At 39.9% G+C, this 15,062-nt stretch overlaps 1 protein-coding gene across 4 annotated transcripts in view; it reads right to left on the bottom strand.

Annotated features, from left to right (window-relative positions):
• The window catches only part of SH3RF1 (SH3 domain containing ring finger 1), a 243,384-nt gene that overhangs the window by 47,788 nt on the left and 180,534 nt on the right, over positions 1–15,062 (bottom strand). For all 4 annotated transcript variants that reach the window (XM_069097176.1, XM_069097183.1, XM_069097189.1 and 1 more), the window contains one exon: positions 13,491–13,802. In XM_069097176.1, the coding sequence (XP_068953277.1) occupies positions 13,491–13,802 (312 nt within the window). The remainder of the gene's footprint in view (positions 1–13,490; positions 13,803–15,062) is intronic.

The following is a 15,062-nucleotide window of genomic DNA, read 5'->3' as shown; positions in this document are numbered from 1 at the left end:
ATGATTCTTGGTTTTAATCCCAGCTCCTTTATTGTCTTTTTTTTTTATGAAGTGGTGACTCGCAAATCACTTAACCTTGTTTGTCTCAGTTTCCTCATCTGAGCAGAAGAAGGAAATACCAAACGATTCCAGTACCTTTGACAAGAAAATCCCAAATGGGGTCATGAAGAGTTAAACACAACTAAACAGCAAACAGTTCTTAAGAAGTTAACTGGATAGTGAGTCCCCTTTCCACAACATCCCCATTCCTTATGAGCTCCTCCCAATCTTGACTTCCCACTGCAACTGTCCTAAATCACATCTCATACCTGAAATGAATGTACCATAAAAAAAGTTTGAAAGTATAAGACCTGAGTTCAGGAGAGGGACTGAGGCTAGACAGAGAGATTAGGAGTCATCTTTATGGAAATGTCACTCGAGCCATGGGAGTATGTGGGTTATTAGAGAGAAGCATAGCTAACTTCCCAAAGTGTACTGGGCTCTTCAAGTCTGGAAAGTGTACCCAATACTATTGTGATTTATACAATGCTTTGACCTTTCAAAGCATTTTCACATACATTATCTCATTTGGTAGACAGTTTCCCTCAGGAAATGAAGCTCTCAGACACAAGGAATTTTTAGAGCTGGAGATCAACCAGTTCAACCCTGTCATTTTATAAATGAGGAAATTGAAACCCAGAGAGGAAATTGTCAAATGGTCACTTTTGTAAATATAGAATAATAGACAAAGGCACTAACTAGTCTCAAGTGGTTGAATCCATCATATGCCATGGAGGAAGTCCCCAAACACCCCTTCCCACTGCAGAGCATCTTTCTATAAAGGCTTGTTGTTTGCACTTCATTCTCAAAGACAACTGTGACATAAGGGAGATGATGTCGTGAAATACAAGTGAATTGGATTTAAGTGAGGGAGGGCTGTGCAAAGTCACTACCCTCACTTTCTCCTTTGCTTTATCTGAGTCTGGTGGTAAGATATAGATTAGAATGACTGTAAAAGTCTAGTATCTAAAAAGGAGAATATTTCCTTAAGGCATGGGTCACACTAATATTGATTGTCAAGTTTTTAACTCTTTCTTTTTTTTTTACTTTCCCTATTTTTAAAAAATGCTTTAACTTCTGATTTACATCATTCGTTTCCACCAGATTTTGAGTTACAAATTTTCTCCCTGTTTTTCCCCCACCCATCCCCCCAAAACAGCAGTCCCACAGGATATCCCCACCTCCAATCTGCTCTCTCCCATATTTTCTCCCATACCCGTTTCGACTTTTCCAGTGGATCTCTATGCCTCAGTGCCTGTATATCTTATTTCTTAATTACATGTAAGATGGTATTAATAATTGTATATACATACACACACACACACACATATATATATATATATTTGAATATTTGATTTTAAAACTTTCAATTTCAGATTCATTCCCTTCCCCCCCTGCCACCCACCCCTACTGGGAAGACAAGCAGTTCAGTATAGGTTGTACATGTGCGGCTAATGCAAAACAATAACATAGTAGATATATTGTAAAAGACTGACTATATTTCCCTCCCTCCTATCCCACCTCCTACTTGTTCTATTCTTTACTTTGATCCTGTCCCTTTTCAAAAGTGGGTACTTCCAACTTCCCTCCCCCCCAGCCTGCCCTCCCTTCCATCATCCCCCCTCTCATCCCCTTCCCCCCCTATTCTCCTGGAGGGTGAGATCCCCTATTTAGTGTGTATTTCATTCCCTCCTCAAGCCAGATTCAATGGGAATAAGGTTGACCCATTCCCTTTTGCCCTCCTATTCTTCCCCTCCATTGTGACCATTTTCCCTTGCCTCTTCTGTATGAGATAGTCTGCCCCAATCTGTCTCTCCCCATCTCCTCTCATTATATTCCTCTCACCTCTTAATTTTACCTTTTAAGTATCATCCCTTCCTGTTAAATTGGTCCTGGCCCTCTATCTATGTATACCTGTAAACATATATACACATTCACATATGTATTCATATGCCCATATACCCTCATATATAGACATATATATATTTCTAATCCTTTCAACTACTGAGAAAAGTTTCATAAAATGCAATTATTGTTTTTCCATGTAGGAATGTTAATAGTTCAACTTTGATAAGTTCCTTATGATTTCTTTTCCCTGTTTACCTTCTGAAGCTTCTCTTGCTTCTTGTATCTGAATGTCAAATTTTCTATTCAACTCTGGTTTTTTCAGCAAGAATGCTTGAAAGTCCTCTATTCCACTGAATGACCACATTTTCCCCTGAAACAGGATACTCAGTTTTGCTGGGTAGGTTACTCTTGGTTTTAATCCCAGCTCCCTTGACCTCCGGAATATCACATTCCAAGCCCTTTGATCCCTCAGTGTAGAAGCTGCCAGATTCTGGGTTATCCTGATTGTGTTTCCACAATATTCAAATGGTTTCTTCCTGGCTGCTTGTAATATTCTCTCCTTGATCTGGGAATTCTGGAACCTGGCTATAATATTCCTAGGAGTTTTCTTTTGGGGATCTTTTTTAGGAGGTGATCGGTGGATTCTTTCAACCTCTGTTTTGCCCTCTGGTACTAAAACATCAGGGCAGTTTTCTTTGAGAACTTCCTGGAGGATGCTTTCTAGGTTCTTACTTTGGTCATGGCTTTCAGGTAGTCCAACAATTTTTAAGTTATCTCTCCTGGATCTATTTTCCAGGTCAGTGGTTTTTCCCATGAGATATTTCACACTGCCTTCTATTCTTTCATTTGTTTGGATCTGTTTAACAGCGTCTTGATTTCTCATAAAGTCATTAGCTTCCATTTGCTCCAATCTAATTCTGAAGCAATGATTCTCCTCATTGAGCTTTTGAGATTCTTTTTCCATCTGGCAAATTCAACTTTTTAAGGCATTCTTCTCCTCATTGGCTTTTTGAGCCTCCTTTGCCATTTGAGTCAGTCTGTTTTTTAAGGTATTATTTTCTTCAGTCAGGCTGTTGACTTTCATTTCATAATTTTCTTGCATCGTTCTCATTTCTCTTCCCAATTTTCCCTCCACTTCTCTTATCAGCTTCTGAAGGTCCTATATGGCAGAGTAACCAGCTCGTATTTTCCTTTGAAGCTTTTGGTGCAGGAGTTCTGACTTCACTGTCTTCCTCCTGTTCCATGCTTTGCTCGTTTTTGTCCCCAAAATAGGAGTCTAATGTTGGCTTCTTCTGTTTGCTTTGCTTCCTTTGCCTGGTCATGTTGCCACTCAGTTACTTGACTTTTGGGTTTTTGCCACAGTAGGACTCTGCTACCAGACAGGGGAGCTTCATACCAAACGCTGGGGTTTTCTCAGCTGCTGGAGATATTAGTTGGGTGCCCTCTCTGAAGCCTCCACAGGCTCTGGCAAGCTGGTCACACACCCCCAGTACCTCCACTCTAGACCTCAATCCAGATCCAAGCAGGTTAAACCAAGAGTGATTACCCCTCGGATTGGTCACTTGGTCCCCCTACACTGTGCAGGCTAGGAGTTCAAGCTGTCACATGGCAGCGGCTGTGCCACAGCCCTCAGCGGATTCTCATCCCAGGGGCAAAAGCCAACACACTCCCAACTACTGGGTCCCAAAGTCCATACTGCACTGACCTCTCACTTTGTCCTTATCATCTATGTGTTGATAATTCTGGACCACCACAGCTCCTGGTGATCTGGAGTCCCTCCAGCCAGTGGCTGGTCAAGCCCGCCCTGGGGCTAAAACCTCGGTGTGGAGCTGGGCTCGGTTCCCAGAGCCCTGCGCAGGCCCATTCATTTTGTGGGTTCTGTAGCTCCAAAGTTTGTTCAGAGTCCCCTTTTACATGGATTGGAGGTGGTGAGATCCTGAGCTGTGTGGAGGTCCTGTTTCTACTCCACCATCTTCTATTCTTTTTTTCTTTAAATGGAAAGGTCCTTCCTGCCACCCCCATTGCTAGAATAAGGGCTATGGTTTGTTTCTGTGCATTCAAATTGGTGATTTCCCCCATGTCAGAAATGACCTACCCTCCTCAACTTTGCCTCACAGAATTAAAAAAAATGTGAATGTCCATTATCACCAACTACTGTTATCAAATGAGACAGTATTTGTAAAGCACTTAGTACAGTGCCTGGCACACAGAAGGCATTTAATAAATGTCTGTTCCTTCCCTCCCTTACTATTTGATATAATGCAAGAAATCCTAGCTATAGCTAGGTAAGACAAGTAAAAGACACTGAGAGAATAAATGTAGGCAAAGAGGAAACAAAACTATCACTTTTTCATGGATGATATGATGATCTGTATCTTAGGGGTTCTTAATCTAGAGTCCATGGACTTGCTTTAAAAAAAAGTCTTCTATCTATATTGGAATTTGTAATCCTATGTATTTCATTTTGTGCATTTAAAAACATTATTTTGAGGAGTCCAAAGACTTCACTGTCAAATGGGATCCATTTCTGAAAAACAGTCACGAACCCCTGATCTATTTAGAGAATGAAGTCTAAGGAATCAAGAACAAAATTAACTAAAAATAACTTCAGTAAAATTACAGGATGTACAATAAATCCACATGAATCACCAGCATTTCTGTATATTACCAACACTTAGTAGGAAGATACAGATAAATTCCATTAAAAATAACTACAGAATGTGTAAAATATTTGGGAGTCTTTTGACCAAGACACATATGCAAACTATATAAATACAAGTACAAAACAGTCTTTACACAAGTTCTTTACCAGAACTCTGCCTGTCAGTTCACTTCTTCCTTCAAGGCTCAAGGCTCAGCTCACCACCTCCTCTCAGAAACCTTCCCAGATGCCTTTTATTAGCACTCTCTCTTCTCTAAAATGGCCTTTTCCATACTTGTCTGTGCTCCCCTTAATAGAATATATTATTCTTGAGGGCAGGGGCTATTTCAAAGGATTAGAGTTGAAGGAACCCCTCAGAGGCCATCCAGTCCAAACTTCTCATTTTACACTTGGAGAAACTGAGGCTCAAGGAAATTAGGTAAATTGCCTGAAGACACATAGCTAATAAACATCACTGCTAAGTTTTGGATCAAAGTCCCCCGACTCACCATTGTGTCTTTGGGTCTGCACAACTTAGCATGCTGTCTTATATTCAATAAGTTCTCAATAAATGTTAAATTGAATTTTGATAAATTTATTCCCCCAAAGAATCAATGGTAGGTTAAGAAAGAATGGCACCACATATACAAAGAAATTCTAATGTAACACATTTTCCATATGTAAGATAAATAATCTCTATAAGAAAAGAAAAATGACTGTTGGGTAAAATACTTGGTTCTGTGGCAAAACCCCCAGGTATTTATTTTATTTTTCCAATGTTCTAGGTACTGCTATGAAGGAGCAGCTCACATCAATACAGGATATCTTAGTGAAATTTTAAGCCATGAGAGCTTAAAACTTCACTAAGACTTTTGGGACATGCCTGTATAGGGTTTTAAGGCTGAAAAGTGCTGATATACCATCAATGCAGAAAACCCCATCACTGCAAGCAGATTTAGTGACACTAAAGATACTTGAAAGAATAGCTAAAATTAAGTGTCTTCTACTATAGTATTTTCTACTAACGGTGCCCTGAGGGAAAGATTTCCAACTATTCCTATATTTCTTGTGAGCGCGCACATGCACGCGCACGCGCGCGCACACACACACACACACAGTGTCCAGTGAGCTTTTCCTGGAAAGCACATTTTGTGAACTACTTTTCTTTCAAAGACTGAACACAATGGTTTTCCACTTTCTAACTAGAAATGTTTCTGCTCTTTCATCCATCCATCCATTCTTCCTCCCTTTCTCATTTCCTTCCTTCCAGCCTTCAAATACCGAGTATCCCATTAAAATTGCACTAAGACTTTTGGGACACCCTGTATTGAGAAATGAAGTCATGTTTATTATAGGAATAAATGAGAACAGGTGTTGACCAAGAAGGCCAAAATGTAGTGAGTGCTGTTAATTGTAGGCCCTGGACCAGAGCCCAAACAGCTGTGCATCACTTTGGACCCTAGACTCTCCCCCAGGACCTATTAATAAACAACCAGGAATATCCTGGCATCGGTTTTGTCATTTATTACCTGTGTGACCTTGATCAAATCACTTAGCCTGTTTAATCTTTAATTATCCATCTGTAAAATGAGAATATTGGACTAGATCAGGAATTCTCAATCTGGGGGTCCATGAAATTTTTTTCTAATCTTTTGATAAGTGTATTTTACTATAAATGGTTTCCCTTTATAATTCTATGCATCTTATTTCATGAATTTAAAACCATTATTCTGCAAAAGTACTACTGTGTTCCCTTGACTGCCCAAAAGGAACCATGACACCCAAACTAAGAACCTCTGCACTAGATGATTTCTCAGGTCCTTTCCGAGTCTTAACAGTCAATATGTCCAAAACCTAATTATTGGAAAAGTGGGAGATGGATGACTGAAAGGAAGGAAACAAGCATTTTATTAAAAGCACCTACTGGGGGCGGCCAGGTAGCACAGCGAGTAAGAGCACCGGCTCCAGTGTTGGGATGCCCTGGAGATCGAATCCCAGGCTCAGACACTTAGCACCCACCCAGAAACACCTGGCCGTGTAACCTTGAGCAAGTTACTTAACCCCAATTGCTTAGGGGCGGCCAGGTGGCTCAGCAAGTAAGAGCACTGGCTCCAGTGTTGGGATGACCTGGAGATTATCTCATTTAATTTCATATAAAGAGAATGGTAGTAAAGAGGCAGAGAATATGGGCTGAAAATGATTAAGTTCTCTTATGAAATTATTGGTATTTTTAGTTTTATAACATTTTCATTTCTAAGCATAAACCCTAGTCAGAGAGACATCCTTTGTTACAAATTTAAAAAGGGATGGCTAGGAGCTATTCTGCAAAACTAACCAACACATCAGCCCAATTAATATTATTATCTTGGGAAGGAAAGTGTTGACCTTCTACTCTGCCCCATTTCTTTTTCCTGGTGTTTAGCCCAGCACAACATGAAAGGGTGGCTGAATGAGGAAGATGGAGGCCTTTCTTCATTCCCTGAGGCCTGTGAAAATATCCTCAGTTCTAATAGGCCTAACAGTAATGACTGCTCTGGCTGGCTGAGGTCAAGGTCAATTATTGTTGTGTGAGCTTTGTTTACAGAGGAGGTTAGTGAATAGCAAAACCCACTAATCATGTATTCAGTGGAAAGATCATGAGTTTCTTTGAGAAAACACAGATTTGTGTCAGTTCTGCCACTTACTAGTGGTATGTATGGCCTTAGGTAAATCATGTAACCTTTGCAGCTACATCACAATGGAGGTGATAGTACATCTCTCTCAGTGTTATATGGAAGAGTTTTGCAAAGTATCATGTGTGAGCCTGCCATTCTAGATTTTGACCCAGAAGGGATCTTAGGGGTAAAATAGCACTAGAAGGGTGTGGTAACCTGCCAACATTACGTACCTAGTAAGGGGCAGATACAGGATTCAGATTCAGGTCTTTGGACTCCAAATCCATTATACTGTGTTTCTATGATTATCTATTACCATAGGTTTATCAAAAAATCATAAAATTATAGGTCCAGAAGGTGCCTTGGAGATCATCTAATCCAACTCCTTTGTATACAGCTTGTCAGTCACAAATACCTGTGCAAACCTGTTCTGGTGACTCACCTGGATGAAACATCTTATAAACAAATAGGTTTATTTATGTTTTTGGAATTTTCACTGAATAGTGGCCAAGCACAAAGAAAACTGAATCATTATGCAAATTTTAAAATAAACACCAGAAGCAATTAATAAGACACTAGAACAAAGAAACAGAAAAATGTACTGAGCCACTTAATATGGATGCAATGAGGCCCACTCAAGAAGTATAGCATCGTGGATGGAAGACCTAGGTTCAACATTTACTATATGTGTGACCACGAACATTTTTTTTTTTGCAGGGGGAGGGCAGGGCAATTGGGGTTAAATGACTTGCCCAAGGTCATACAGCTAATAAGTGTTAAGTGTCTGAGGCTGGATTTGAACTCAGGTCCTCCTGACTCCAGTTTAAGTGCTCTATTCACTGCACCACCTAGTTGCCCCGACCACGAACTTCTTACCAGGCTTCAATTTCCTCATCTATGGATTTTTAATCCATAAATTTAAAAATTTACATCCATACATTTAACTTAATTAGATACAAAAATTTGATCCATAAAATTTAAAAATTTTTTAAATCTAGGGATTTTTAATATGCACTATATTTTCCTCACAAAGCTGTTGTGAGACTCCATGAATTCATGTGTATAGAGCAGTTAGCAGACCTTAAAAATGCTACATCAACGTCAGTTGTTGCTTAGGAGGTGTAATGGCAAGCAAACAAATACTTAGCACCTTGTTTCAGTTGAGCCTTGCTCTTGATTATATCAAGTCTTTGTTAAGAAACAGAACTTGTGAAACCCACAGTTAGAGGAACTTGCTGATGCAACAGGAAGGGGTGGAACAGGGAGGAGTTAATGACCATATACAAGAAGAAGCCCAAGCTGGGAGAGAGCAGAACTGAGAAGGGGAAGGGTTGTGGAGGCCGGCACTCTGTTTGTCTGTTCTGTCTATGTTGATTTTTGTTTGTGATACTTTGTACAGAAGCCCTGGGACCTTAGTGGAAGCCCTGCAAGAGGATTCTCTTGTTGTCTGTTTACAGAAGTCCTGGAGGAGGTTTCAGAGGTCCTGGGACAGTACTGATAATGTGTGCTGAGTTCTCAGACTTTGTTGGTGGGTCTGTGTTGATTTCACAGGCAGATAGTGAAATGATGATGGTGCTGGCAATGTGCATGAATGTTATTGTGGCTCTGTTAAGCTCTGTCTTCCCAGAAACAGAAACTGAAGGACTTGACGTGGATTGGACAATGTAAGCTTCAATACAGAACTGGACGAGGAGCTGAGAGCTGCCTACCTTTGAATCCAGGTGATGATTGGGTAGATTCAGGCAGGAGCTGGACCCATGGAAGAGGAAACATGGAATTTGGGAGCCAGCCTTGAGTCGAGATAAAAAGGCCTCTCCTTGGGTACTTAGTGCTGACTGAGAGGATCATGATTTACTGTGGCCTAGGGGTGGGAGAACTTTGTACTCTGTACCTTGTACCTCTTAAGGATGATTGGAAACTAATCTCCAATCAAGAAGAGAGAAGATTTTTTGACTGAGAGATTAAGACAATGTGACCTGGGGTAGAGAACTTTGACCTTTGTACTTTGTGTCCCTTGAGGAGTCTTGCTTCTTAAAGGATGATTGAGCTAAAGACTTACTGAATGATATCTTTTGTTTAAAACTATGTGGCCACTTTGGTGAAAACTATGCAGCCACTTTAGTGATAAGGTACATTGTGAATGCTGTACTTTGGTTTCTGTGAATGTTTTGCTTTAGTTTACTGCTGAATAGAGTTCACCATACTATGTGATAAGAACCTTAAAGCTCTTCACAGCAGCAGCAGTCCTCTGGAAAGCTGCTTGTGCTTGGCTTTACAGGAACCAACAGAGAAGCGAAATAAAGACATCAGTGCTTTAAACAGCTAGGGACAACATGATCACTTCCATTAAATCCAGTGCAATTTTTATCTTGGCTCACAGATGTAGAATTAGAAGGAAACTTAGAGGTTATCTGGTCCAATACACTCTCATTTGACAGATGTGGGGGTTTTGTCCCAGGGAGGGGATGTGATTGCATGCCTTCAAGTTCTCAAATAAGACTTCACATGGTCATGGAAGAAAATATAGAGAGATAGCAGTATTACTTAACAATAGCTATCTCAAGCCCTATGTGGAAGCAGGAAAGATGGAAAGGAAAGTGATGGCTACTATGTCACGTTTTAGTATTTCAAGGATTTATGATTTTGTTGGTACATATACCCTACTCCACTGATTGAAAATGTACCATAGGATACAGTTTACTGTGGCCAAAAAATCTGTCAGCCTAACTCCAACCTGGTGATAAGCTTTTCTCACATAGCTAGGCTAGTCCTTAAATGACCAACCATTGAAGTCTTCTGTTCTCAGCAGGGCCTTTCAGAGTGTCCATGATTTGGACCCTGAAAACCCAAAGGTCTCCTTAATACCATGATAAGGCATCAGAGTAGGACCTTAGTAGAGTAAAAATGATAAGTAAATAAAATACTCCACAATCATGTTTTCCTTCCACATCAAAGTAAAGTTATATGGATCAATATCTAATAATTAGTACTCACATTTCTCTTCATTTAGAACACCCATAAGATGGGAAGCATATAGGAATGAATATTGCTAAGCCAGTATTATTATTTGTGTTTCTGTTCTTTTCAGACCACAGATGTCCCTTTGAACAAGCCCGGGAGGGGGAATTTCTTACCCTTGCCTAGTCCAAAGGGGCAAAGGTTGCTGTGATAAATTTCCAATGTCTTAAGAGTAGCCTTCCTGGGGTCAGATGGTGGTGGTTATCTTTAACATGACAATGAACTACTTTTGTATCTGAGGTGCCAGTCTGGGAGAAGGGGGGGTAGTGATGCATGGTGGTGATAGGGGAGTGGGGTAAGAAAGGGTGGATGTGACCTCTAGACTGGACTAAGTGGGCTATTGTGAAATGCTAAGGGGAACTTTCAAGAGAGAACATTTTATGATTTGATTTAAAATGGAATGTGAAATGCCTTCCAAAGTTCTGATTTTTACTACCTAGGTGACTGTGGGCCAATCACTTCTGGTCTTCAGTTTATTCAACTGTAAGGTAAGGGGGTCATATGAGTTGATTTTTAAGGTCCTTTCTGGCTCAAATTCTGGGGTTATATGAACATCTCCATCATGAGATGGATTCTATCAGTCATGACCTGGAGGGAGAACATTTGCTTATATACCTGCTCTTACACTATAGAAATAAGCAGTAGAGTAATAATAGTTAATATTTCTATAGAAATTAGAGAATAGATATAGAAAACAGACAAAGAAATTAATAACTGTAAAGCACTTAGCACAATGCCTGGCACATAGTGGGCACTTTAAAAATATTCATTATCAGGTACTGTGTTACGCATTTTAAAATTATTAACTCATTTGATTGTCACAACAACCCTGGGAAGTAGGTGCTATTATTATCCCCATTTCAGAAATGGAGAAACTAAAGCAAACAAACTAAAGCAAAACACTTGCCCAGGGTCACATAACTAGTAAGTGTTTGGGACCATATGAGAACTCAAGTCTTCCTGCCCACCACTTTATCCACTATACCACCTAATATTCAATAAAATCCTCTCAATATAGCATAGCATAGTAGAAGGAAGAATGCTGGAGGGATAAACCATGTTTATCTAATCATACACTGTAGATTTCACTTAAAATATCTTTTTTATAAGATCACAGATTTAGAGATAATCTCCTCATCTTGTAGAGGAGGAAAATAAGGCAAACAGAGGCTAAGTGGCCTGCTCAAGATCACACAGGTAACAACCTCAGGGGAAGGAATTGAATCTAGGTTTTTCCACTGGGACATAAAGCCTATTTCTATTGTAGGAGTAAGAAGGACATGAGCCTGGGGCTGACTAGGAGCAAATGGTTGTTTCTCCTCAGGATTTGGTTATCTTCAAAAGATAGTAGCCTCAGGTGGGGCAGGGTTCTTGATGCCATGGCCCTTTCAGCAGATCCATCCCCTGAAGGGGAAGCCTTTTGGATACAGATCTGCAGGTCATCTCAAACCCCAGGATAAAAATATAGCAGCCGCTCACGTACGTGTATACAGCCCTGGACAGTTCATGGTGCTTTCCTCACAAACAGTGCAATGAGTTCTGAGATGCGAGCATTAGAAAGAATTTTTGTTCCCATTTTACAGGTAAGGAGATTGAGACTCATTTGCCTGAAGTCATGTAGCTAATAAATGGCAAAGTCTGGATTGGAACTTTGTTGAATGAATGAATATAAACTTATATGTTTCTTTTTCACTACATATTTCATATATGTTTTGACCTATTCCCACTGTTTTCAAAGTCGTGTCTTTTTTCTCTATTTAAATAAGGTGTTTTTTTTTTTAAACCTTGTTTGTGACATGGATCACTTCAACAGTCTGGTGAAGCCTATGGACCCTTTTTCAGAATAATGTTTTTAAATGCATAAAATAAAATATTTAAGATTACATAGAAAACCAATTATATTGAAGTAAAGATGTAATATTTTTTCCCATCTATGTTTATGGATCCCCCAAAATCTATCCAAGAACCTTCAAGGGGGGAACCTCAGGTGGGTGTTCAATAAAACAAGGCTTGCACACGGTCCTCTGCACAGAGTAGGGGCTTTATAAATGTTTGCTCAACTGGATGTCTGACTAAGAAATGCTTTACTGATTGGCTGTAAATAAAGCTCTACTAAAAGACCCATTAAGAGACAGTCGTGAACAGAGCTCCAACCTCAGAGTTAGAAAGACCTGGGTTTAAAATGATCTCTCTGACATGTTGGCTGTGTGACCCTGTGCATGAAACTTAACATCTTAGTGCCCCACAGGCAATTTTCTGAGATTCTAAGTTGTAAAGCAAGTACTGGTCAGCATTAGTAGAAGGAGTTTCCTCACTGGGAGTTCCTTCAATTAATGAGATCATAGGTAAAGATCCACCCCCCCCCCAAAAAAAAACTATTCAGAAGCTAAACTAAGGCTGTGCCACACAACAAGGTACAGAGGTAGAAGATCAAGAAAGCAAATGAAAGTGGTTGTTGGAAAAGAAAGCATTTTCATAGAGATGGAAAGTAACACCCAACACTGGCATGACTACTTTCTCAAACGACAGGTGCTCATGTTCTCCTTAGGTATCATGATTAACATGCCAACACACAGGAGAAGGACACTTATAGGATCATTAAGTCTTAGGGAACTGAGAGGTTTGTGGGATCTTTTAAGCCTATTTGGGGTGGGAAGGGTTCCTTTAAAAGAACTCTTTCTTCACATTGTTTTGCCTCCTCAGTAATACTTACTGAAAAGACTAAAAGAGGAAGGTAGGCTTATATAAATATAGGCAATTGAAAGCTTTATCAAAAAGTATTTCAACCACAGCATCCTAAGATTGGATAAAAGTAAAGTTTTACTTGGTAAACTTTTCCAAACCATCCTTATAAGGAAATTCAGCCCAACTGGTTGGGTTGGCAAGATGTTTCTTCTTCTAAAGACTGCTTGGGTGGTCTTAAGTAAAGACATTCAGGTTAGTTTCCCTCTAACCTCTGCTTTCCCACATGAAAAATGGACCAGTGAGAGGCAAGGGGGCATAGTGAATAGAGAGCCAAACACATGGGTTCATCTTCTACCTATGGTACTGTCCAAGATGATAATTTATAATGAAGATGCTTATTTATAATGTTGGGAGTTCCTTATTGGGAGTTTGCTATTCCAATGAAATTTTAGTTCAGATAAAAAATAAATAATGAAGCCATGATTCCATTTTGCCTTAAGAGCACTACTGTACTTCCAAATGACCATTTATTAGGGAGAGAACAGGACTTCTTCTCAATAGTCTCTGTATGTGTCCTTTGCCCCACCCTCACATGATTCATTTACCTGAGAAGGAGCACTGCAGGAAAGTCCTGTCAGTTCGCTGATTCGAGCTGCAGCAGTGGGATTACTGGAACTGATGAGGACAGGAGGGCTGATCTCCATGGAATGGCGGTTCTGAGTAGCCTGGGAAGACTTGTTAGCCATGGTGAGGGAGGTAAAGGAGTGCCGCTTCTTGGTGTTCTTCTTGGTGTCACTGGGTTTTGGGGCTGCTGCACTGCTGTGGACTGTTCCTGATGGGCCTTCTCCAGAGTCAATACCTGAACTTGACAATGAAGCCTTGTCCAGTTCTATCAGTTGCTTGGCTGCTGAGTTAAACTGCAAAACCATCAACAGATTCAAGTTTAGAAAAACCTTATAGGTACAATGAAACCTATTTATTCATAACAAATTTCCTTATTGGGCTTTCTCACAATTCAGGTTATTGTTTTTAATGTGGACCTGTAATGTTTTTGGTTTAGAGAGTTCCCAGGTAGGGGGCTCCTCCTACCAATACCAACTACAATTATTCTGTAACTTATGGCTTTACAGAGTTGGGTTAAAGGATTTGTCCACAGTCATCCAAACAGTATATGTCAATAATAACAATCATCAATGATGAGTATTTATTTAGTGTCAATACTATGTGCCAGACACTGCGCTAAGTGCTTCACAAATATTATCTCATTTGATTCTCAACAATCTGGGAGGTAGGTGGCATTATTATCCCCATTTTAAAGATCAGGAAACTGAGGCAATCAGAGGTTAAATAACTTGCCAGTAAATGTCTGATGCTGGATTTGAACTCAGCTCTTCCTGACCCAGGACTCTATCCATGGTGCCACTTAGCTGCCTTTATCAGAGGTGAGACTGACCAAGGTCTTCCTGACTCTGAAATCCTCTATAATCTTGTCATACACTGAGACCTGGAAGAGACCTGAGAGGCCATCAGGTCAACACCTTTATTTTACAAATAAGGAAATTGAGTTTGAATGACTGACCCAATGACAATAAACGATGGAGGTAAGATTCAAACCCAAGTCCTCCAACTTTAAAGCCAGAATTCTTTCTGCTGTACCACATTGCCTCTACCGTGTTGCCTCTCAGCTTCATTTAAACTTTAAAGGTTCTAAAATTAAGCATTCATAAATACATAATATGTACATTTGTTATTGTTCAGTTGTTTCAGATGTATCTGACTCTCTGTGACCCCTTTTGGGATTTTCTTGGCAAAGATACTGGATTAGTTTGCCATTTCCTTTTCTACATTTTACAGGTAAGCAAACTGAGGCAAACCAGATTATGTGACTTGCCCAGGGTCACATAGCTAGTAAGTGTCTGAGGTCATATTAGAACTCAGGGTTTCCTGACTTCAGACCCAGTGCTCTACCCACTGGACCACCTAGTTGCCTACTTATTATATAAACACATCCACAAATACTTTCTCACTGAAATAATTTTCCATCGATGCTGAGGTTTCATTGGATATAAACACTGACACTATTTCTATGGTGCAACAAATAATCGGCGATTCTCTTGCCTCTATTTTTTAAACTCTATTTTTCATAGGAGCTGTATTTTAGCTTAACACAAAACCCT

The sequence above is a fragment of the Petaurus breviceps genome, unplaced genomic scaffold (genome assembly GCF_028583685.1).
Source record: "Petaurus breviceps papuanus isolate PSGF00001 unplaced genomic scaffold, PetGlider_PUasm1.0 126, whole genome shotgun sequence".
In the NCBI taxonomy this organism is placed as follows: Eukaryota; Metazoa; Chordata; class Mammalia; order Diprotodontia; family Petauridae; genus Petaurus; species Petaurus breviceps.
Note: the sequence above shows the minus strand (reverse complement) of the source record. Positions and strands in the feature narration are given on the sequence as shown.